This window comes from Nomascus leucogenys, chromosome 21, assembly GCF_006542625.1.
Source record: "Nomascus leucogenys isolate Asia chromosome 21, Asia_NLE_v1, whole genome shotgun sequence".
In the NCBI taxonomy this organism is placed as follows: Eukaryota; Metazoa; Chordata; class Mammalia; order Primates; family Hylobatidae; genus Nomascus; species Nomascus leucogenys.
The window spans coordinates 42,331,992-42,356,487 of NC_044401.1; the positions used below are offsets into that span (position 1 = coordinate 42,331,992).

Sequence of the window (24,496 nt, forward strand, 5' to 3'; positions counted from 1 at the left end):
AGGTGTTAAATGTTTTACTGAAGAGGTATTAATTCTCTGCACCTACATGTTTATCTACTGAGTGCTATGTATTCAAGGTATATCACACCTAAGGGTTCATATATTTAAGTCATAAACTCCAAAATATGTCACTTATTTTAATGACATGGTTTTCAACACTGAAAAGTAACATTTTCTCCTATTTTATTCTGCTTTGCTCCAGACAAGCTAATGTTTGGCTTCTCTAAGGGATAATCTTGATATGAAAGACAGTGAGGAAATCTATTTTAGAACAGAAGGGTCCTATTAGAAGTAAGGAATACAAAGGATGAGAGACATAGTTCTAGAGCTTAAAAAGTGATAGAAAATTGAAATTTGAGAAAATATAACTCTAAGAGGTATATGCAGTATGAATTAATGTGGACTAAAGGAAGAAGAAAAGATGAGACTAGGCAATTAATTTGAGAGTACTGTGGTAAAAATCCAGGCAAGAGTAGTTGAAATGGAAATGAAAAGAAATACAGAGGCCAGGTGCAATGGCTCATGCCTGTAATCCCAGCACTTTGGAAGGCCGAGGTGGGTGGATCACCTGAGGTCAGGAGTTCGAGACCAGCCTGGCCAACATGGTGAAACCCCGTCTCTACTAAAAATACAAAAAATTAGCCGGGTGTGTTGGTAGGCTCCTATAATCCCAGCTACTCGGGAGGCTGAGGCAGGAGAATTGCTTGAACCCAGGAGGCAGAGGTTGCAGTGAGCCAAAATCGCACCATTGAACTCCAGCCTGGGTGACAAGAGCAAGACTCCATGTTAAACAAAACAAAACAGAAGTACAGAAATCTCTCAATAGAAAGATGGGAAGAGAAGATGTGAACTTTTCATGTTCATGAAGTTGTAGCAGGATTGTTGTTTGCCAAAAAAAGTCAGAAGTGAGAGAGAATATATCTTCCATGGAAATTTATGCCAAAATTAGTCCCACTGTCTACAAGGAAACAGAAACAGTTTAGAGACCTTCTTTGCTTCCAGTTACCTCTGGAGGAGGAAAAATTCACTACTCATTTACCTGGAAATGTTAATCTTTAATTCCTCCATATGGATGGACATCTGTCTAAGTTGATCCTTTAGAACACTGCAATTCTCTTCTTTGAGTCTAATTTCTTCTTCTTTGGTTTGAATCGCATCACTAAACTTCCTCTCCCATTTCTTAGCTTCATCTATCACCCTGTCGCGATCATCCTGGAGGGAAGACATGCTCTTAGTAAAGGCTGCAAGCTGGGCCACAGTACTGTCCAAGTTTTCCTGAAGTTGCTGAACTTCCTTGTCTTTCTTGTTCAAAGTAACCTGAATCTCTCCGATTGTCTCTTCCAAATGGACTTTTTCTCTGCGCAAAGCATCCAGTTTCTCTTGCATATTCTTCTTCTCCTTCAGGTGCTTCTCTTCTGCCTGCTCCAGTCTTCGCTCAAGATCTTCATCCTTTTGTTTCATCTGGCTTTTAACTGATTCTTTATTTGACTGAAGTTCCTTTTTCAACTTGAGATTGTCTGCTAGGACCCTTGCTGCTTCACTTTGAGTGTCATCTAGCAGGACTTTGAAGCTAGCTAATTCTGCTTGTGCCTTTTTGCGGTGTTCAACTGCTTGAGCTAGATTTTCTTTGGTTATTTCCAAATCTTTTTGAGATTCAGTTTGAACAAATTCTAGAGCTTTAACAGTTCTCTCCAGAGCACTAATTTTCTCTTGATACCTGATGCAGTCCTTCTGTAGCTGCTTTACTTCTTGTTGTTTTTCTTTTAACAGTTCCTGAAGTTCCTTTGCATGGCTTTTATTTCCAGGTTCTTTCTGAACACCTTGTATTTTCTCCAAATATTCCTTTCGTATTTCTGATTCCACCTTAGTTTTTTCCTTGACTAACTGCTGCTTTTCTTCTTCCAATTCACTCACACACTTTTTAAGGTTCTTCATTTCAGATTCCAATAGCTCATTTTTTATTTGGGCATCTGTAACATCCTGACAGTAATTCCCAATGCTTCCATTAAGTTCTGCTAATTGATTCATAAGCCTCTCTTCCAAATCATCTTTCTCTTCTTCTGCTCTCTCCTTTAGTTTGGTAACTCTGGAGAGTTCTTCTTGGATTTGCTGATTTAACAGGTTCATTTTGGTTACTTCTTCCTGAAGCATTTTTAGTTCACCATCCTTTGTTGATATCTGACTCAGTAAGGCATTTTTCTCATTTTCTAAAGTCTGTCTAAATTCCTTGTTTTTCTGCTTCTCCTCCTCTAATCCAGCAACTCTTTCTTTGAGCTGATCAATCTGCGGTAGGTAGTTATTAATTTCATCATGTGAGCTGAAATCCTCACTTACAGCAGGGTTGGCACTGTTAGCTGATGGAACCGATTCTGAACATGCAGGTCTTGTGCTCATACTCAGAGAGTCTTGCTCTTCAGTCTCACCTGGTATAGACTGTGTTGCCTCCTCAGTGACATTCGTTTGGTTATCATGTTTCTCGGTGGCCTCTAGGTTAGCTTGTTTAGATACATTACCTTCTATTTGATGCTTTAAATCTTGAACCTCTTCACTCAGAGAGTCTTTCTCAGACATTAAAGACTCAAACTTCTTAGAAAGGGTTTCATACTCCATTTTGACCCTTTCAAGTTCTTCTTTCATGCTGGCATTGGAAGAAAGAAGTGTTTCCATACACTCTTTAGCTGTATCTCCTGCAGGGTGCACCTCTGCCCTAAGCCGGTCATTCTCTTCTTCCAGCTCTAGGATTTTCTGCTGTTTAGATTTAGCAAACTTTCTCATCTTTTCTTTCATTTCCTCCATTTCTTGCTCAGCTTCCTGCAACTGCTTTTCTGTCTCCTTCTTGTTTGCCTCTGTGCTTCTTAACTTGCCATACAGTTCTTGTTTCTCTTGCCTCACAGCTTCCACCACGTGCTGAATCCTTTCTGCTTCATTACTAACATTCTCATAGGACTGCAGAAGAATTTCATACTCTTTTTGTAGCTCCTTGTGTTTCTCTTGCCACTCAGTACTTTCTGCAATCTTAGAAGATTTCAAAGATTCAATTTCCTTCACTAACTTTTCCTTGTCTTCAGTAAGACCCTCTAGAGCTAGTTTTAGACTTTCACAGGAGCCACTGAGACTTTGATTTTCCAATAAAGATCTGTCCATTTCTGTAATGAGTTTGTCTCTTTCTTCTTGAAGAAGAGCTAACCTTCCTAAGACTGTATCTTTTTCTTTATTTTGAGCAGAAACTTGGCTTTCCACATCTGCCAGAGACTTGGTGAGATGTTCAATGGTACCTCTGGCCAAAGACAATTCCTCTTGGAGACTTTTGTTTTCTTTTAGTGCTTCTTTTCGAGAAATAAGGGCAGCTTGCAGTTTCCTTTGTATTTGTTGCTTTGCTCTACTTTCTTCTCCAATCTCTTCTGGTTTTTGCTTCATTTCACAAAGTTCCACCTGTAGCTGCTTTATCCTCTCATCATGCTCTTTGGCTTGCATTTCTAGCTGTGTATGCAGAGCCTTAATTAAATCTTCTTGTTCCATTATCTCTGTCTGTATTTTAGTGAGAGCTGCTTCTTTTTCACTAAGTTGTCCAGAAAGGTAGCTAACGTCTTCTTCCTTTTTGCTTATGAGTTTTTGCAGTTCATCTAGTTCAGGTTGCAATTCTCTTAGATGTTCTAGGCCAGCAATTTGTAGTTGGCTGCTTTCCAATTTCTGCTGCAGGCTTTCTGCACGGACTTCAGCTTCATGGGATGCTGTCTTTAGACGCTCGATTTCTAAACTCTGTTTATTTATCTGCTCTTGTAACTGAAATACCTCTTCTGATTTTTTAGTAAGCTCACTTGTTGTAGAACTAACTTTCAATTCTAACTCTACTTTCTCAGCCTCTATTTCCTTCAGCTGGGCCTTAATCTGGGCAACAGAAGTTCCGCCCTGCAGAGCACTTGCATCTTCAGAATGAGAAGGCCAGTCTGGGCACAAGTTGGACTCTAAAACAGGTTGAGTGTGATGCTGTTCTGTGGCTTTGAATAAAGGTTCTTCTAAACCTGGAGTGGGAGAGCACGATTCCTGCTGCTCTGTGCTTGGGAGTTTTCCGTCTATGGATTCTCTTACTTGAATCTGGAGTTGCCTTAACTGGTCTCCAATATTCTCATTTTCCTTGCTTTGCTCATCAAACTGTTCTTGCAAGTGATTATAGTCATCTTTCTGTTGCTTTAGCTCCTCCCTGAGATGTCTTTCTTTCTCCTGTGCCTTTTTAAGAATTGCCTTGCGGGAGGTTAAGGCTTCCTGCAGCTTCTTTTGAAGTTGCTCCTTTTCTTTTTCAAGGGCCAGTATCTTTTCTTCTAGTTCTGGTTTCCAGTGTTCACTACTACCTGTACAAGGTGGACTTATCACCACTGTTTCCTTTACAAGTGTTACGGAGTCCCCATCACTTGCATCCGTGTTACTTGTGGTTAACTTCTGGATAATTGCTTGGTTTTCACTGATTTCTGCTTGGAGCAAATCTATTTGGTTTGTTTTATCTTGCAAGGTCTGATTCATCTGTTTGACCAGAGCCTCTAATTGCTCTTCAGCTGCCATCTTTTCTTCCAAATTCTTCCTTATATGCTCTAGTTCCACTTCTTTCTCAGATATTGTCTGTTTTAAATAAATTTCTATTTCTTGGCACTTAGAAGTCACACATTTTTCTGAGTATTCTTTGTTTTCTTTATCTTCTTCTACTTCTCCCCTCTCACTCTCACCGAGTGGGATTTCTTTCTTAGATTCATCTTTCAAGTTGGCTAATTCCTCTTCCAATCTACTGATTCTTTGCAGAAGCTCCTTTCTGTTAATAAGAGCTGCCTGGAGCTTTCTCTTTCTTTGCTCATTTTCTTTCTTCAGAAGGTCAAATTCATGCTGAAGTTCTTCCTTACTTATTTGTCCTGCTGGGCTCATCTCATCATAATTTTGTTTAAGGCCAGAAGCAACTTCATTATCTTCTTCCACCTGCTCTTTTTTTGCTTCCTCAGCTCTGGATAATAAATTTAGCTGTTCTTTAAGACTCTTAATTTCAACCCCAAGAGAAAACTTCTCTTCATTAAGCTGAACCATTTTCTCAGTCATACTAAAGCTGATTTCTGTCACTTGTTGATCCTTCTCCTCGATGGTTTGTTGGAGGGTTTCCACATCTCTCTTTTTCTCTAGTAAGAGCTGATCCATTTTTGCTATTTCAAGTTCCTTCTGTGAAAGAGCCTGGGACAGTTCTTCCACCTTACTTGAGATATGCCTCACATGTTCTGCCCCCTCAAGCACTTCACTTTCCTTATTTTGCAGCTGGCTTTGCAGGCTTCTTATCAGGGTACTCTGCTCAGAAAACTGAAGCTGCACAGCATCCAGTTCATTCTGTAAAACTTCAATTTTCACATCTTTAGATTTGGCTTCTATGCTGAGACTATGGATCTGTTCAGTGAGCAGGTTGTCATGGGCAGTTTGGCTTTCATAATCAAGTCTTCTTTGCCTTTCTGCTTCTGCAAGGTTCATTTCCAGTTGCTTTACCTGGGCCCTCAATTCTGTTACTATGCTAAGTTCCTTCACCTGAGAGAGAAGCCGGTCTCTTTCTTCAGACAACGCAGTGAATGCACTGCTGTTGTTGTCAGCATTTTTCTTAAACTCCTCAATCAACTGGTTTAGGTTGCTAATTTCCTTAGCTTTCTCATCTAAATTTTTCTCATAGATTTCTTGTGCTTTACGAAAGTTTAGCTCAAGCTCCAAAATTTGACTTTTTAACCTTTCCAACTCATCCTGACGACACTGACCAATATCTGGTACAGCAGAAAGGGATTTATCACCATGCTGCTTTGTTGATTTCAATTCTACTCCAGCATCATTTAAAGATATTTCCTCAGATGTTCTATTTTGATGTTCAGTGCTCGCCTGTTCTTTTTCAACTGCTGGAAGACTGCTTTCTTCATTTGGCATTAAGGGAAAATCTTGCCCTGTATCTTCAAGAAATACTTTCATTTTAATTGGAGCTATTCCCTCACCCTCCATCTGTTTCATTTCTTTCTGGTCAAAGACCTCATGATCTCCTTCCTCAGCCCTTTTTCCCTGGAGCTGTAATTTAAGAAATGCAATTTCCTCTTGAGCTTCTTTCATTTCCAACAATAAAACTGATAATTCTTTATGTTTCTGAGAAAATGTGTTTTCTAGAACATCTTGTACATTTTCTTCAGCAGAAGAGCTCCTCTTGTTGGCAATATCAACAATGCTGATCTATTTTTAAAAAAGAAAAAAAAAGCTGTAATCAAATGTTTTATAACATTAAAAAAATAGCCCAACTAAAAACTTATATTTCATCTTCTAAAACTTCAGACTTTTTGGTCAAAACCTTCTTTGTACCATAACACTGCTAAATCCTTTTAAAATCAGTTTGTATCTCCCAACTGGACCTCCAAGGGCACTCTGCCAATCCTGCACTGAAGTCAAGCCCTATTCATAAGACCTAAGGAAATCTGGAATTCATTTTCTAGATATTCCTTACATAAGAAGCTTTTTTTCCTTCAGAATAAAACTCCTAATTGATTTTTTTTAAAAAGTAAGTAGATACTTTTGTTAGGAAGCCACATCATTCCTCAAGGGCATGTATGATTCTATCACTGACTTACTGATTAGAAAAACACAGCTAACTAAACACAATGCAGCTAACGATACTCTTAAATCAACAGAATGATACTAAGCAACCATACACTTCTTATAGTAATTTTCAGATTATTAAAAGGATCATTCTCCAAAGATCCCTTTTTATTTAATCTTAGTAAAACTGTGCTAATCTTATCTAATCTCTTCACTGAGAAACTTTTCTGAGATGAACAAAGAAGTTGAGATAGATGATAATCCAGTTATAAAAAATGGGTTATCAAATCCCAAATTAGTAGCTACTGTATTTATGTTGCTTTAGAACAATGAATTCTAATATTCAGAAACAAGTAACAATAAATGAGATATAATAACCATTATGAATCTCTTTAATAGATCTTACTCTGTAGGTAATGTACTTCTCTGGCAACACTAGAAAATTATAGATGTGTTTTCATATGAAGCTACCTTCTCTTAATTTAGTTCATGTTCTGGTTATATTAAGAACACATCACTTACCTCACTGACTTCTCTATCTGCCTCCCCAGTTCTATTCTGAGCCTGCAGGAGAGTAATCTGAGAAGACAGTTTTTCTGAAAGTCACAAAATAAATATCTTTAGAAGATATATGTGGAGTGTGTGAAAAAACAGGATTGAATGTGAAGCTATTTGAATTGCATGAAATAATTTTTAAAAAAATAAAATAGTTTGGGAGAGGTGAAAGCCTTATTAAAATAAAGAAGTGGCAAGAGGATATGATTACATTAGATATAAGATAGAACAGTACTAGGTGATGATAATGAACCTGAGTAAAGTATACTAAATAGTGGAAGGTTTGAAAGGAGAAGGAGGCCAGGATGCAGGACATAAAGCAGCTATTTCTGTGGCATAATCTGGAACTTCTAGGACAATACATATAATTTATCCATAATCCTACTATGTTTGTAATATATATTTTGCATTAATATAGCACTTACAATGTTCTTCAATGTTCATAAAGATATCAAATTTTAGCACTAAAAGGGAGCTATCCTATCTCCTCAATGATCATATAAGAAAACAAAGAAATGACATGACCCAAAAGGTTACGCAGCTAGTTCAGGGAGCTGGGATTAGAATCCAAGTCTTTGGAGTTTTAACCCAAGTTCTGTGACAATGTGTATATATTGAGCATCGATATCAATATCCTCAAGAAGCTTATATTCTTTCTGATAAAACAGATACACCAAAGGAAAAAAATATATATATTTTTTACACTGTATCCAAATGTCTTAATGTGACCTGTAGGAACCCTCATGCTTTGACCCTACTAATTCTCCAACCTCCTCTTCTTGTATTGCCCCCTTTTTGTTCACTCTGCTCCAAAAACACTGGTCTGTTTTCTCTTCTGCAAACTTATCAAGTTCATTCACACCTGAGAACATTTGTACTGCTTTTTTCTCTGCCTGGAATGCTCTTTGCTTAGCCTCTTTGCATGGCTATCCCCTTTTCATCATTCAGGTTTAAAGTCCTCGGAAAGGCCTACTCTCACTACTCCAATTCTGCATTCTTCTTCTCCAAGGCATAGTTGAAATACCCTGTTTTATTTTTAACCTAATACTTATCATTCTCTGAAATTTTCTTATGTGTATAAACAGGTTTGTAGTCTGTCTTCGCCTCCAATATGTTCATAGCTATATCCCCAGCAACTAGAATAGTGCCTGGCACATAGGAAAGGCACCATAAATGAGACAAGGGAATTCAAGACAGTATATATGTTCAGACATTTCACAAGATTACTTGAAAAAGGAGTACAGTGGTAGAAATGTCAGTGCAAAAGGTGAGTTGAAAACAACATGACATACAAGGTAAAAGTAATCTATGAGGCCAGACACAAAAACCAATACAGAAAACCTTAAGGTCAGTGATCCCTGTAGGAAGAGGAATGGAATCCATATAATACCTCCAAACCATGTGAAGCCACATGGACAGGATACAGACTGTTTGCAAAACTGCAAAATAAGCATCATGGATAAGGTCTCAAAGAAGTGCTCTGAATGGGTTAAATAATGAGCTGAATTTGTGGTGTTCTTTACTTATTAGAAATAGTGGGAATCGTCTAATACAAGTGCATAAGCTTCCATTTAGATCTAAGTGGAAAACTGTAAAATAGTTAAGTTAGAAATACTGGCTCTAGAGTTTAATAAAAGTTTTACAACCTTTACTTGCTATTCATTCTCACTCCTAGATGATAAAGTGTAGTAGTCAGTTAAAGATGAATTAGATCAATAAAGCATTAACGACATGCTACTAAATCCATAAAGTCTACATGAAGCATATGATAAGTGGAAGGAGACACGTCTTCATTCTCACTAACTGTTCACACACAATCCAATAGGATAAAATGCTAAGTTCAGTTCAATCCAACAAAACTTTATTCAGTAGCCATTATTTGCCAGGTAGTATACTAGTTTTGGGTAAAGCAAAGATGGAAAAAAAAAATGGCCCCTGCCCTTGAAGAGCTTATATTTAAACTCTGAAGAGCTTATAATATGGTAAAAAAGACAAACATATAAACAGATCATTTTAATACAATGTTAAAAGTATACAAGGATGTTATGGAAGCACAAAAAATATCATTTAACCCAACTTTTGGGGACCAATACCAAATTCCTGAAAAAGATAATGTGCTAGTCGAAGCCTGAAAGATGAGTAAGAATCATCCAGACTAAAGGAAAGGAGCAGGATTCTAAGCAGGGTACAGCACGAGCATAAACCACTCACTCACAACATAGTTTCTACCTTTAAACCTTTATACTGATGTCTGTTACCTCATCCTACAAATTTATTACCAGAATGTCCTTTCTTTCTTCATTTTACCTATTTTAAAAATCATCTTATTAAGGTCCTGTTCAAGCCATACTTCCTGTAAGATACAATGACCATTCCAAAATGATTATGAGTTATAAAGAAATCCTGCAGCATGTATAGTCCATATTGCAAAATGTTATACTTATGTAAACACTGATACTATGCTCTAATTGTTTAATGTGTATTATCTTTGATAGTTACCAGCTCTATTATCTAAATCTCTATTATCATGGAATCAGAGAATTCTACATGTTATACATAATTAGTGATAAAAGTAGAGGCACTTGTGGGATAAGAAGACAGAGAATTATGGTTTTCTTTTATACATACCATTCTCAGCTTTCAGCTCCTCCAGCTCTACAGAACTAAGGAGCAAGGCTCCCTTTTCATTCTCTAGTTCTACCACTCTCTTCTGCAAAGAAGCAATATTCTCCTCAGTGACTGCCTAAATTGTAGAAAGACAACAAATTAATGATTCTCCAGCAGAAAATTCTCACACTAATGCCCAGATAGCCTCCAGCATTTTTGTCTTCTAGAAGTTCTCCAGCCATGTAAATACTTTAAAAATAACATCTACTTATCTGCCTAGGCAATCTTTGAAGAAAAGTGTTTTATTTAAAGATTTAGAAAAAGAAAGTATTTCACACAAATATCAAGTTCATTGGCTTTTAAATTTAAGATTGAAGCCTGGATTACAAAGATAGAAATCCCAAGTCTATAGCATAAGAAAGAACATTTTCAGGTTCACAAAAAAATAGTATTAAAAGATTAGATTAATGCCACCAAGTAACATGGTCTCTCCCCTGAAGGAGAATGAACATGAAGAGAGGTTTCACAAAGAGGAATAGAGGCAAAGGAATATGTACCTCTTAAGAAAGGAAGAAGATTTATAAAATTTTTTTTGTTTTCCAAGTATAATAAAAATTCCCTTGGCTTAATTTATACATCCAGAATTTTTGGTTTTCCTAAGGATAGGCATATATCTAATTATGCCACATCTTTAGTTTTATGTCTTTATATATATTTTTTATTCTCCATGGATATTATTCTATAAAATTTTCATTCAATTGTAGAATTTTTAAGCCATGAGGGTCTTTACAGCATACTTGACCCCAAAATCTTCATTCGATGTTTAAAATAAATAGCAAGGTATGAATTTAGGGTTTTTATGGCTTTTATCTTAAGGGAAGTTCCCAGTTTGCAGTATACAGGGCAAGTAAAATTCCAATAGAATAGCCACAGATATTTCTGGCTTGAAGAATGAGAAGAGTTTGGGACAAACATAGATGCCAGGATGTGAGGAGGGAGATTGGAGAGAAGAAAAAGAGTTAGGAAGGAGGAGCCCTGAATTCTGTGTATAAACTTAGCTGAAATTTCTGGCTGAACAATGGCACAATGTATTTGTTGGACTGACTTAAAGCAGCCCAGCTAAGGCAAAAATAACTGAACTGAGTTTTGATGCCTCTCTATCATAGGCCAGAGTTTGGGGTTTGAGTCCAACTTACTGTCTGATAAAAAGTAATTGAAATTTTAGAAATAATAAAATAGAATCTTGAGAACAAAACACAACATCCAGAATTCAAAACAAAACCATTTACACATGAAGAAATAGGAAAGTGTGACCCATTCTCAAGGAAAAAAAAAATGTAATCAACAGATTCTAGCCATAAAATGATGCAGATTTTGTAAGTAGCAAACAAGAATTTTAATAAAGAAGCTATTATATCTATGCTTAGGATATAAATGAATATGCTCATAATGAATGAGAAGAAAAGAAATCTTAGTAGGAACAAAAAAAAATAATAATGAACCAGTTTGAAATTCTAGAACTAATAAACATAATATCTGAAATGAAAATTTCAATGTGATAGGCTTAACAGTAGAGTATAGACGACAGAAGAAAGTCTTGGTGAATTGAAGATGATAAATCAACTGAAATTATTCAATCTGAAGACCGAAGAATAAAAAAAATTGAAAAAAAAAATGAATACAACAACCTCAGGGACATGTGGGAAAATATTAAAAGGTTCAATATACGTGTAATTGGAGTACCCGAAGAGACAAGGGACAGAATGGGAAGAAAAAAATATTTTAAGAAATGGCCAAAAATTTCTCAAACATAACGTTATATATGTAAGAAACTCAACAAAAGCAAGCAAGAAAATGACAAAGAAAACTATAACTAAGTACATCATAGACAAGGATAAAAGCAAAGTCTTAAAATCTCCATGGAAAAATGATACTTTACATATAAAGGAACAATAATTCGAATGACTACTGACCAATTGTTAGGGAAAAAATATAGGCCAGGGCCGGGCGCGGTGGCTCACGCTTGTAATCCCAGCACTTTGGGAGGCCGAGGCGGGCGGATCACGAGGTCAGGAGATCGAGACCACGGTGAAACCCCGTCTCTACTAAAAATACAAAAAATTAGCCGGGCGTAGTGGCGGGCGCCTGTAGTCCCAGCTACTCGGAGAGGCTGAGGCAGGAGAATGGCGTGAACCCGGGAGGCGGAGCTTGCAGTGAGCCGAGATCGCGCCACTGCACTCCAGCCTGGGCGACAGAGCGAGACTCCGTCTCAAAAAAAAAAAAAAAAAAAAAAAAAAAATATAGGCCAGAAGAGGGAAACACCTTCTTTAAAGTACTGAAAGAAAGGCTGGACATAGTGGGTCACGCCTATAATCCCAGCAGTTTGGAAGGGCGAGGCAGGTGGATCACCTGAGGTTGGGAGTTCAAGACCAGCTTGACCAACACAGAGAAACTCCATCTCTACTAAAATACAAAATTAGCCAGGCATGGTGACTCATGCCTGTAATCCCAGCTACTCAGGAGGCTGAGGCAGGAGAATTGCTTGAACTCAGGAGGCACAGGTTGCGGTGAGCTGAGATCGTGCTATTGCACCCCAGCCTGGGTGACAAGAGTGAAACTCCATCTCAAAAAAAAAAAAAAGTTCAGAAAGAAAAATTGTCAATCCAGAATTATAATATCCAGTAGCAAATATCATTCAAGAATAAAAGTAAAATAAAATGAAGACATTTTTAGATAAGAAAAAAACTAAGAAAATTTTTTCACAGACAGACCTATACTATAATATTATGGGTTGTTGTAGAGGCTGAAGAAAATGGTATCAAATAGATATCTGATCATCAGAGAGGAAAGGGCATTACAAATAGTAAATATGTGGATAAATGTTTTTTTAATTTTTTTAATTTTTTTTTTTTTTTTTTTTTTTTTTTTTTTTTTTTTTTTTTTTTTTTTGAGACGGAGTCTTGCTCTGTCACCTAGGCTGGAGTGCAGTGGTGCAATCTCGGCTCACTGCAAGCTCCGCCTCCCGGGTTCACGCCATTCTCCTGCCTCAGCCTCTCCGAGTAGCTGGGACTACAGGCGCCCGCCACCACGCCCGGCTAATATTTTTGTATTTTTAGTAGAGACGGGGTTTCACCGTGGTCTCGATCTCCTGACCTCGTGATCCGCCCGCCTCGGCCTCCCAAAGTGCTGGGATTACAAGCGTGAGCCACCGCGCCCGGCCTTAATTTTTTTTATTTTTTATTTTATTTTATTTTTATTAATTTTTTTTGCACACAAAACAATAAACATTTTCTAAAAATACATACAAACAAAAAGACGCATATCAAACATATTAGGAAGATTGCACATGGGAAGACGGGGAATAGAAATGGGGCGTGGGAATTAAAGAAAATAAATGAGAGAGGGACTTTGTATGCATCAATGACAATAACTCAATCCTCTATTTGACGAAGAAGAAGGAGAAGGAAGAGGAAGAAAAAGAAAGTGGGATAAAGGATCAGAAAGGGAGGAAAATAGAAAAAATTAGAGTATGACTCCAGGGTAGACCTGTTTTGTTGTCTCTGGGTTGGTTGGTTGGTTTGTCTGTTGTATTTTTCATATGTTTCGCCATGTTGGCCAGGCTGGTCTCGAACTCCTAGCCCCAAATGATCAACCCGCCTCGGCCTCCCAGAGTGCTGGGACTACAGGCGTGAGCCACCATGTCCAGCCCCCACATTGCTTCTGGCTTCTGTGGTAGACCTCCCAGATGGGGCAGCCAGGCAGAGGCACTCCCCACATCCCAGATGGGGCGGCCAGGCAGAGGCGCTCCTCACTTCCCAGACGGGGTGGCCGGGCAGAGACACTCCTCACTTCCTAGACGGGGTGGTGGCCGGGCAGAGGGGCTCTTCACTTCCCGGAAGGGGAGGCTGGGCAGAGGCGCTCCTCACATCCCAGACGATGGGCGGCCGGGCAGAGGCGCTCCTCACTTCCCAGACGGGGCGGCCGGGCAGAGGCGCTCCTCACATCCCAGACGGGGCGGCCGGGCAGAGGTGCTCCTCACTTCCCAGACGGGGCGGCCGGGCAGAGGCGGTCCTCACTTCCCAGACGGGGTGGCCGGGCAGAGGTGCTCCTCACTTCCCAGACGGGACGGCCGGGCAGAGGCGCTCCTCACTTCTTCCCAGTCGGGGCGGCCGGAGAGAGGCACTCCTCACTTCCCAGATGATGGGCGGCCGGGCAGAGGCGCTCCTAACATCCCAGACGATGGGTGGCCGGGCAGAGGCGCTCCTCACTTCCCAGATGGGGCGGCCGGGCAGAGGCGCTCCTCACTTCTTCCCAGACGGGGCGGCCAGGCAGAGGCGCTCCTCACATCCCAGACGGGGCGGCTGGGCAGAGGCGCTCCTCACATCCCAGACGGGGCGGCCGGGTAGAGGCGCTCCTCACTTCTTCCCAGACGGGGCGGCGGGGCAGAGGCGCTCCTCACTTCTTCCCAGACAGGGCGGCCGGGCAGAGGCGCTCCTCACTTCCCAGACGGGGCAGTCGGGCAGAGGTGCTCCTCACTTCCCAGACGGGGTGGCGGCCGGGCAGAGGCGCTCCTCACATCCCAGACGATGGGCGGCCAGGCAGAGACGCTCCTCACTTCCTAGACGGGGTGGCAGCTGGGCAGAGGAGCTCCTCGCTCCTCACCTCCCAGACGGGGCGGCCGGGCAGAGGCGCTCCTCACATCCCAGATGATGGGCGGCCGGGCAGAGACGCTCCCCACCTCCCAGACAGGGCGGCGGCCGGGCAGAGGCTGCAATCCCAGCACCCTGGGAGGCCAAGGCAGGTGGCTGGGAGGCAGAGGCTGCAGCGAGCCAAGACCACGCCACCGCACTCCAGCCCGGGCAACACCGAGCACCGAGTGAGCGAGACTCCGTCTGTAGTCCCAGCACCTCGGGAGGCCGAGGCGGGAATAGCACTCGGGGTCAGAAGCTGGAGACCAGCCTGGCCAACATGGCGAAACCGCGCCTCCAGCCAAAGGAGAGCAGGCAGCGGTGGTGGCGCGCGCTGGCAATCCCAGGCAGCCCGCAGGCCGAGGCAGGAGAATCACGGGAGCCGGAGGCAGGGAGTCTGCAGCGAGCCGACTCGATTCCAGCCCAGGCCACAGAGGAAGAAAAGAAAGAAAGAAAGAAAAGAAAGAAAGGAAAGGAAAGGAAAGGAAGAAAGGAAAGAAAGAGAAGGAAGGAAGGAAGGAAGGAAGGAAGGAAGGAAGGAAGGAAGGAAGGAAGGAAGGAAGGAAGGAAAAGAAAGAAAAGAAAAGAAAAAGAAAGAAAGAAAGAGAAAGAAAGAAAAAAAAAGGAAGGAAGGCGTGGATAAATGTTAAGGTCAATATTTTCCTCTTAATGTCTTTCAAATATATATAACCATTTTAAGCACAAATATTAAAATTGTGTGCTGAGGCTTATCACTTTTGTTAACATAATACATACAACAACTGTGGCATGAGGAATAGGGTGAGGGTATATGATTATGAAGATTCTACCTTTTAAGTGAAGTAGTACAGTATTAACTCAAGAAGACTGAAAAGTTATGGATATATGTTGTACTTCCTAGAGCAACGACTTAAAAAATTTTTGTAAAAAGATATAGCTCAATACCCAATAGAGGACTTTTGCTTCTGGTAAAGACTGAGTAACATGGAACAGATTTAACCTCCTACCTGAAACAATAACAACCAAAACCAGACAAAATAATAAAATAATCATTTTCAGAATACTGGATATCAAGCAACAAAGGATAATTATCTCTGAGAGAGGCAGAAAACAAATAAAGTGATCCCTAAAACTGACGAAGCTTCATGCCTTAAGAGAGTTTTCAGGCTATGGTCCAAGAAGGGGGAACATAGGCTGAGCCTGGTAGACTCCCTAAGTTCATGAGACAGCGCTGACAGTCAAGAAAGAGCAAGATGGCTGCAGTTCACAGAATAGAATACCAGATGGGAAAAAGTCACATAAAGAGAAAACTCTGCAGATCTGCAAAGGGACTGAACAAGTGTTCAGTGAAGTACAGAGCAGCACATGAATGTGAGGAAAGCATCCAAGGCTACCTGAACTACCCCTACCTATCTGAAGAGATTAAAGAATAGCACTTGGTGCTCACACAAAACCTGGAAGTGTCAGTTACATAGCCAAATGTGATAAAACACTTCCCAGGGCATTGAGTAGAATACTCAGCAAGGTCTTGCCTCAGGAGTATGGAATGACTGAGCACTGATTCGAACCGTCCTAACAAATCAAAGCAGCAAGATCTGAAAGGACCAGGTTTTTTTCAAAGAATTTAACTAAGTCCCATAAAAAAAGCTCCAAAATATGTTAACAAAACAAAGATAGAAACAAAGGAGAATCACTTGAACCTGGGAGGCGGAGGTTGCAGTGAGCTAAGATTGCATCACTGCACTCCCGCCTGGGCAACAGAGCAAGACTCCATTTCAAAAAAAAAAAAAAAAATTAAAAGCCTATTAATGAGTTTTGGAACAACTTCAAGTAATCTAATATACATGTAATTAGAATTCCCAAAGAAGAGTAAGGAGTCAGAAAAATATACATATTTGACTAATTCACGGCAGAAAATCTTCCAAAACTATAAACACAGAGATTGAAAAAGCTCGATGAACCCCAATCACAAGAAACATGCTATGTCAAAGTACATCATAATTCGAGTGCTCAAAAACAGTGGTAAAATCCTAAAAGCAGGCAGGAAAAAAGAGAAAGAAGCATGACAGCAGATTTCTTATTAAAAACAAAATGCAAGGGCCAGGTGCAGTGGCTCATGCCTGTAATTCCGGCACTTTGGGAGACTGAGTGGGGTGGATTGCTTGAGACCAGAGTTCGAGACTAGCCTGGCCAACATGGCAAAACCCCATCTCTACTAAAAATACAAAATTAGCCAGGCGTGGTGGTGGGTGCCTGTAATCCAAGCTACACGGGAGGCTGAGGTAGGAGAATCACTTGAACCCGGGAAGTGGAGGTTACAGTGAGTTGAGATTGCGCCACTGCACTCCAGCCTGGAAGACACAGTGAGACTCTGTCTCAAAAAAAAAAAAAAAAAAAAAACCAACAAAAAAACCAAAATGCAAGAAAGAAGACAGTAGAGTAATACACGTAGAGAAATGAAAGAAAAAAAAAACTTTCCATGTAGAATTCTAGTCAGCAAAAAATAAACTTTCAACAACAATGGTGAGATAAAGATGTCTTCAGACATAAAGTGTTATTAGAACCCATGACTGGCAGGGCACAGTGACTCACACCTGTAATCCCAGCACTTTGGGAGGCTGAGGCGGGTAGATTATGAGGTCAAGAGATTGAGACCATCCTGGCCAACATGGTGAAAGCCCGTCTCTACCAAAAATACAAAAACAAAACAAACAAAAAAATAGCCAGGTGTGGTGGTGGGTGCCTGTAGTCCCAGCTACTCGGGAGGCTGAGGCAGGAGAATCACTTGAACCTGGGAGGCGGAGATTGCAGTGAGCCGAGATAGCACCACTGCACTCTAGCCTGGTGACAAAGCAAGACTCCATCTCTAAAAAACAAAAACAAAAACAAACAAACAAAAAACCCCATGACCAGCAGACTTGCACACACATCCATGTGCACACAGACACAAAAATTAAAAGAAGTCCTTCAGAGCCAGGTGCAGTAGCTCACACCTGTAATCCCAGCACTTTGGGAGGCCAAGGCAGGAGGATCATTTGAGCTCAGGAGGTTAAAACCAGCCAGCCTAGGTAACTTAGCAAGACCTCATCTCTACTAAAAGCAAAAAAAAAAAATTAGCTGGGTATCATGGTGCATGCCTGTAGTCGCAGCTATTTTGGAGGCAAATGTGGAAGAATCACTTGAGCCCAGGAGGATGAGGCTGCAGTGATCCATGATCATGCCACTGCACTCTAGCCTGGGTGACAAAATGAGAACCTGTCTCTATTAAAAAAAAAAAAAAAAAAAAAAAAAAGTCCTTCCGATAGAAGAAAAATGATACCAGATGGAAATATGAAGCCAGGGTTTGGCAAACTTTGGAGGCCTACATAAATAAAGTTTTATTGGAACATAACCACAACCATTTGTTTACCTTGGCTCTATGTCTGTTCTCGCTCTACAATGGCAGAGTTGAGTACCTGCAACAAAGACTGTATGACCCACAAAGCCTAAAATATTTACTATATATAAAAGGATTGGCAATCTCTGATCTACCGCCAAAGAATGAAAAGTATCAGAAATGGTAACTGCAATGGTAGTTAAGATTTATTTTCTTATTTTAATCTCCTTAAAACATAAACATAAATGCTTTATATGTATTAGCCAAAAACTGTCCACAACCCAAATTATCCATCAATGAGTCAATGGTTACACAAATTGTGCTGTTTACAACATACTCAACAATACAATGGAATGAATTATTACTAAACAAACATTAGGATGAATCTCAAATAAGTATGCTGAGTAAAATAAGCCAACAAAAGTGCATATACAACTTATATAAACTTTTTAAAAATCTATAATGACAGAAAGCAGATCAGTGGTTGTCTAGGCAGGGAAAGATGTGAGGGAAAAGATTAAAAGAGGACATGAGAAAACTTCTAGAGATAATGAATATGTTCATTTTCTTGACGGTAGTGATGGTTTTATATGTTATCAAATTGTTCTGGGTGCTGTGGCTTATACCTGTAATCCCAGCACTTTGGGAGACAAAGGCAGGAGGATCACTTGAGCCCAGGAGTTAGTTTGAGGCCAGCCTGGGCAACATAGTGAGACCTTGTCTCTACAAAAAAAAAAATTGGCCAGGCATGATGGCACATGCCTGTGGTCCCAGCTATTCAGGAGGCTGAGGTGAGAGGATTGCTTGAGCCCAGGAAGTTAAGGCTACAGTGACCTGTGATCATGTGACTGTGCTCCAGCCTGGGTGAGAGAACAAGACCCTGTTTCAAAAAACAAATGAACAAACAAACAAAACCCTCTTTAAACTGTATACTTTAAATGTGTACACATTACTGTATGTCAAGTATACCTTTAATAGAGCTGTTTAAAAGAAAAAGTTGTCAATCAATAAATGAAAATTAAATTCAAGAAACTTCTAATTATTGAATAGAAGGCAGGAAAAAAGAAGAAGAGAAAACAGAGGAGAAAAAACAGAAAGCAAAATGGTAGACCTAAATCCAATCACATCAATAATTACATTAAAAGGACTAGGCACTCCAATCACAAAGAAGAGAAGAAATAAAAAAGTATAACCCAACTATATGTTGCCTTCAAGACACTCACTTTAAAGAAAGACCTAAGTTAAAAGTAAAAGGATAGAAAAGAATACACCATTCGAGCAATAAACATAAGACTGAATTATTTTATTAATGCCAGATACAGAGAAATGTAAACAAAGAATTATTACTAGAGACAGAGAAACATTTTGTAAGTGAAAAAAGGAACATTTTATCTGAAAAATAAATGTGTATGTACTAATAACAGAGATTCCAATTACTAAGAGGCAAAAAATGACTACACTAAAAGAAACAGACAATTCCACAGTCATAGTTGGGAGATTTCAACCCCCTCTTAGCAAATGTTTCAATAACCAGACAAAAGTCAAAGACAAAGATAACCTGAACAATACTATGATCTAAGTGCTATTTATAGAACATTACATCCAATAACTACAGAATACACACTATTTACAAGTGTACAAGTTATGTTCACCAAGACACCATATGCTGTGTCATAAAATAGGTCTCAATAAATTTCAAAGGATTGAAGTCATATAAAACATATTCTCCGATCATAATGAAATTATATTAGAAATCAATAAGATATCTAGAAATAAAACCAAATATCTGGATATTCTACAACAATGTGTTTATTTAGAACACACTTCTAAACAATCCATGGTCAATGAAAAAATCACAGAGAAACTTACAAAAATCTTCAAAAACTGAAAACCACAACGTAACAAGCTATGCTTAGAGGGAACTGTGTTAACTTTAAATGTTCATATGAGAAAATAAGACCTGAAATCTTTGACATAAAGTTTCACCTTAAGAAGCTATAAAAAGAAGAGCAAAGTAAATCCAAGTAAGTAGAAAGAAATACTAAAGAGTAGAAATCAATGAAAATGAAAATAATCAGCAACAGAGAAAATTAACAAGACCAAAAGTGGTTCTTTGAAAAGATGGGGGAAAAAAGCTGAATAAATTCTAGATCGACTGATAAAGAAAATGAAGCACAAATTAACAACAGCAGGGATCAGCACTTACAGGCATTAAAAGGATAAAAAGTAAATATTATAACCAACATTATGACAAAAATAGAACATCTTCAATGAAATGGACAAAACCCCAGGAAAAAAAAAAAAAGCCCAAACAAACCAAAACTGGCACAGAGCGAAAAAAAAAAAAAAAATCTTATTATTAGTCTTATATCTGTAAAGGAAATTCAGTTCATTATCAAAACCTTCCTAAAACTCCAGACTCAAATGGTTTCATTGGTGAATTCTTTCAAAAAAAGTATTTAAAAAATTATTTTCAAAAACTGAAATAATACCAATCACATACAAACTCTCATAAAATAGAAAGGAAACACTCCCAGAAAATAGAAAAGGGAACATATTATGAGGCTGCCATACCCTTAATACCAAAACCTGATAAAGATATTATAAAACAAGAAAACTGTAGACTAATATCCTTCATAAACATTAATACAAAAATCCTTCACAAATCAAATTCAGTAATATAGAAAAAGGATAATACAGTTAACTCTTGAACATAGGTTTGAACTACATGAGTTCACTTATATGCAGATTTTTTTCAACAAATATATTGGGGTTGGGTGTGGTGGCTCTTGCCCATAATTCCAGCATTTTGGGAGGCCAAGGGAGGGGGATTGATTGAGTCCAGAAGTTCTATACCAGCCTGGGCAACATGATGAAATTCCATTTCCACCAATAAATAAATAAACAAACAAACACACACAAAAATAGCCAGGCATGGTGGCATGTGCCTGTAGTCCCAACTACTTAGGAGGCTGAGGTGGGAGGATCACTGAAGCCCAGGAGGTTGAGGCTGCAGCGAGCTGTCATCGCACCACTACACTCCAGCCTGGGTGATGGAGTGACTCTGTCTCAAAAAAAAGAAATAAATAAAATTTAAAAAAAGAAAAAAGAAAGGGCCAGGTGCAGTGGCTCACGCCTGTAATGTCAGCACTTTGGGAGGCCAAGGCGGGTAGATCACCAATGGTTAGGAGGTATGGTTAGGAGTTTCAGACCAGCCTGGCCAACATGGCAAAACCCTGTCTCTACTAAAACTAACAAAAATTAGCCGGGAGTGTTGGTGGGCACCTGTAGTCCCAACTACCTGGAAGGCTGAGGCAGGAGAATCGCTTGAACCTGAGAAATGGAGGTCGCAGTGAGCTGAGATCACACCACTGCACTCCAGCATGGGCAACAGTGAAACTCCATCTCAAAAAATAAATAAATAGAAAAATTTTTAGGAGGTTTGCTACAACTAGACATTTGTTATTACTTATAGAAGAACCACATAGCCTAGAAATATAAAAAAAATTAAGAGAAAGTTTATTTTAAAAATTAAGAAAAAATTAAGAAATATCAAAAAAACTAAGAGAAAAATTCCTCTAAAAGATTGAGGATGATCTGATAGAGGAAATTCCTTAAATACCTAAAACTAGTATCACAGCCAATGGTAAATTATGGAACACTTTCCTCTTAGATTAGAAACAATGCAAGAAGGTCTAGTCTCACCACTTCTATTAAACAGTGTACTGGAGGCATAAAAATTAGAAAGAAGTAAAATTTGTCTTTATTTTCAGATGACATGATTGCTTACATAGAAAATCCTAGAGAATCTACAAAAAGAGACTAAAACCAATAAAATTAATTTGTTTATCAAGGTCACAGAATATAAGCTTAATAAAATTCAGTTGTATACTTATGTATTAGCATACATTGGAAAATGAAACAAAAATAATTCCATCTATAATAGTATCAAAAATATTAACTACTTCAGAATAAATGTTATAATGTGCATAATTTCTCCAATGAAAACTACAAAACACTGCTGAAAGAAATTAAAGATCTAAATAAATGGAGATATATACTATATTCGTAGATTTAAAAGTTCAGTAGTGTTGTCAATTCTCCTTAAACTGATCAATAGATTCCGCACAATACCAATTCAAAATCTCATCTGTCTTTTTTTAAAAAGTAGAATTTGAGAAGCTGACTGTATAATTTCTGTGGAAAGGACCTGGAATAGTCAAAGCAATCTTGAAAAGAAGAACAAAGTTGTAGGGCTTATACTATTAATACTTGACTTCAAGACTAACAACAAACTACAATAATGAAGACTGTGATACTGGCATAGGGACTGACAAATAGATCAATATAACAGAACAGAAAATTCAGAAATAGATGTATTAGTCTTTGATTTGCAATGAAGGTACCAAAAGAATCCAATGAGGAAAGTAAAGTCTCCTTAAGAAATGGTGCTGAAACAACGAAATATCCGTATGGGAAAAAACAAAACAACTTGACCTTCACCTTACAACCCACACAAAAATTCATTTGAGATTCAGAGACTTCAAATGAAAACTAAAACCATAAAGCTTGTGGAAGAAAGCATAAGAGAACATCTTCATGAACTGGGGCTAAGCAAAGGTTTCACAGAGAGGACACAGAAAAAAAACAATAAAAAATGATAAATAATTAAGTTCATCAAAATTTAAGTGTGTGCTAATGAAAAGACATCATAATGAAAATAAATAGGCAAGCCACAAAGCCACAGCATGGGAGAAAATATTCACTAAACATATATGATAATAGATTGACATTCAGAATATATAAAGAATTCCTACTTGATAATAAAAAGACAAAGAACTCAATTTTAAGAATGGGGAAATGACGTGAACAGACACTTCACCAATAGAAGGTATATATATGGCTAAGAATCTCAAGAAAAAAGTTCAACATAATTTGTCATCAGGGAAATGCAAATTTAAACCACAATGAAATACCACTACATTAGAATGGCTAAAATGTTTTAAAACTGACACCACCAAATCTTGGAGAAGATGTGGAACAAATGGAACTCTCATATATTTTAGGTGGGAGTATAAAATAGTACAACCACAGCCAGGTGCGGTGGCTCATGCCTGTAATCCCAGCACTTTGGGAGGCCGAGGTGGGCGGATCACGAGGTCAGGAGTTTGAGATCTGCCTGGCCAACATGGTGAAACTTTGTCTCTACTAAAAATACAAAAATTAGCCAGGCATGGTGGCGGGTACCTGTAATCCCAGCTACTTGGGAGGCTGAGGCAGGAGAATTGCCTGAACCCGGGAGGTCGAGGTTGCAGTGAGCCGAGATAGCACCACTGCACTCCAGCCTGGGCGACAGAGCAAGACTCCGTCTTGAAAAAAAAAAAAAATAGTACAACCACTTTGGGAAAAGACCTGGCAGTTCCTTATAAAGCTAAATACATAGGTACTCTATGACCCAGCAAAGCAATTCCTCAACTAGTATTTACTGAAGATAAATGAAAACATACATCCACATAACTATTTGTATGAGAATGCTCATAGCAGTTTAATTCATAATAGCCAAAGCATGAAAAAGCCCAGGTGTCCATCGATAGGAAAATGCAGTACAATCATGCAAAAAGAAAATTCAGCATGTTCATAAAATAAAATACTTCTCAGCAATATTAAAGATTAAATTATAATACATGCACAATATGGATGAATCTCCAAATATGCTGAGTAAAAGCTTTACACATAAGAGGACCTATTGTATGGTTAAATGTATACGATGTTGTAAAACAGGCAAAATTAATCTATGGTGAAAAATCAGTAGTTGTCTTTGGAGGGGAAGGGTGAGGATGACTGTAAAGGGGTACAGGGATACTGTGTGAGGTGATGGTAATGTGATATATCTTGAATAGGGGTTTGGGTAACACAGGTGTATGCATTTGACAAAACTCAAGGAATGGTATACTTAAGATCTGTGCATTTAAAGGTTTGTAAATCTTACCTCAAAAGAAAAAGAACAATTATAAATAAATATTAAAATATAGTCAATGATATGAATGCTGACAAATTTAGAGAGAAATGTACTGATGTCTACAACTTACAGTGAAATGTATTATAAATTTAAGATGAACTGATGGATGGGCAGAGGGATGAATAAATAGACATTTGATAAAGCAAACGTGGTAAAATGTTAATGATAGAATTCAGATGGTGGGTATACAGATGTTCGCTACAAAACTCTTTCAACTTATTTGAATGGTTGGAAAATGTCTTAACAAAACATTGGAGGAAAAAGTCGAGAATGGGAGAACACAAGAGACTGGAAAGCCTAGATGCTAGAAACCAAGAGGCAAAAATTTTCATCAGTGGACAGCACAGCCCAGGAACAACAGGACTCTGCTGACCAATATGTTTGTGAGTTTGGAAGGATATAATCTTACAATGGAGATGACTGAATCTAGTTATCTCAACTTGACATTAGTCAATTAAGAACATCAAACTAACTACCTCCATTCTGATATTCAGGCTCAATCAGCCTGAATCAGCCTTTGATGATTATAATCTAGCTCTCTACAGAGATTTTTGTAGATGGGAGAAAGAATATACTGGCGAATAAGAAGCTACTTGGCCATTATATATTTTTTTTACTGTTAATTAATTAATGGGAACAATATGATTTCCATAGTAGACTTTTAAGTTTGATTAGACTGACTCA

General features: G+C 38.8%; 1 protein-coding gene across 6 annotated transcripts in view; it reads right to left on the reverse strand.

Moving 5' to 3' along the window:
* The window catches only part of GOLGB1 (golgin B1), a 92,900-nt gene that overhangs the window by 33,692 nt on the left and 34,712 nt on the right, over positions 1-24,496 (reverse strand). For all 6 annotated transcript variants that reach the window (XM_030801603.1, XM_030801602.1, XM_030801601.1 and 3 more), the window contains 3 exons: positions 9,772-9,886; positions 7,111-7,184; positions 1,040-6,228 (listed from right to left, as the gene is read on the reverse strand). In XM_030801603.1, coding sequence (XP_030657463.1) covers positions 1,040-6,228; positions 7,111-7,184; positions 9,772-9,886 — 5,378 coding nt within the window. The remainder of the gene's footprint in view (positions 1-1,039; positions 6,229-7,110; positions 7,185-9,771; positions 9,887-24,496) is intronic.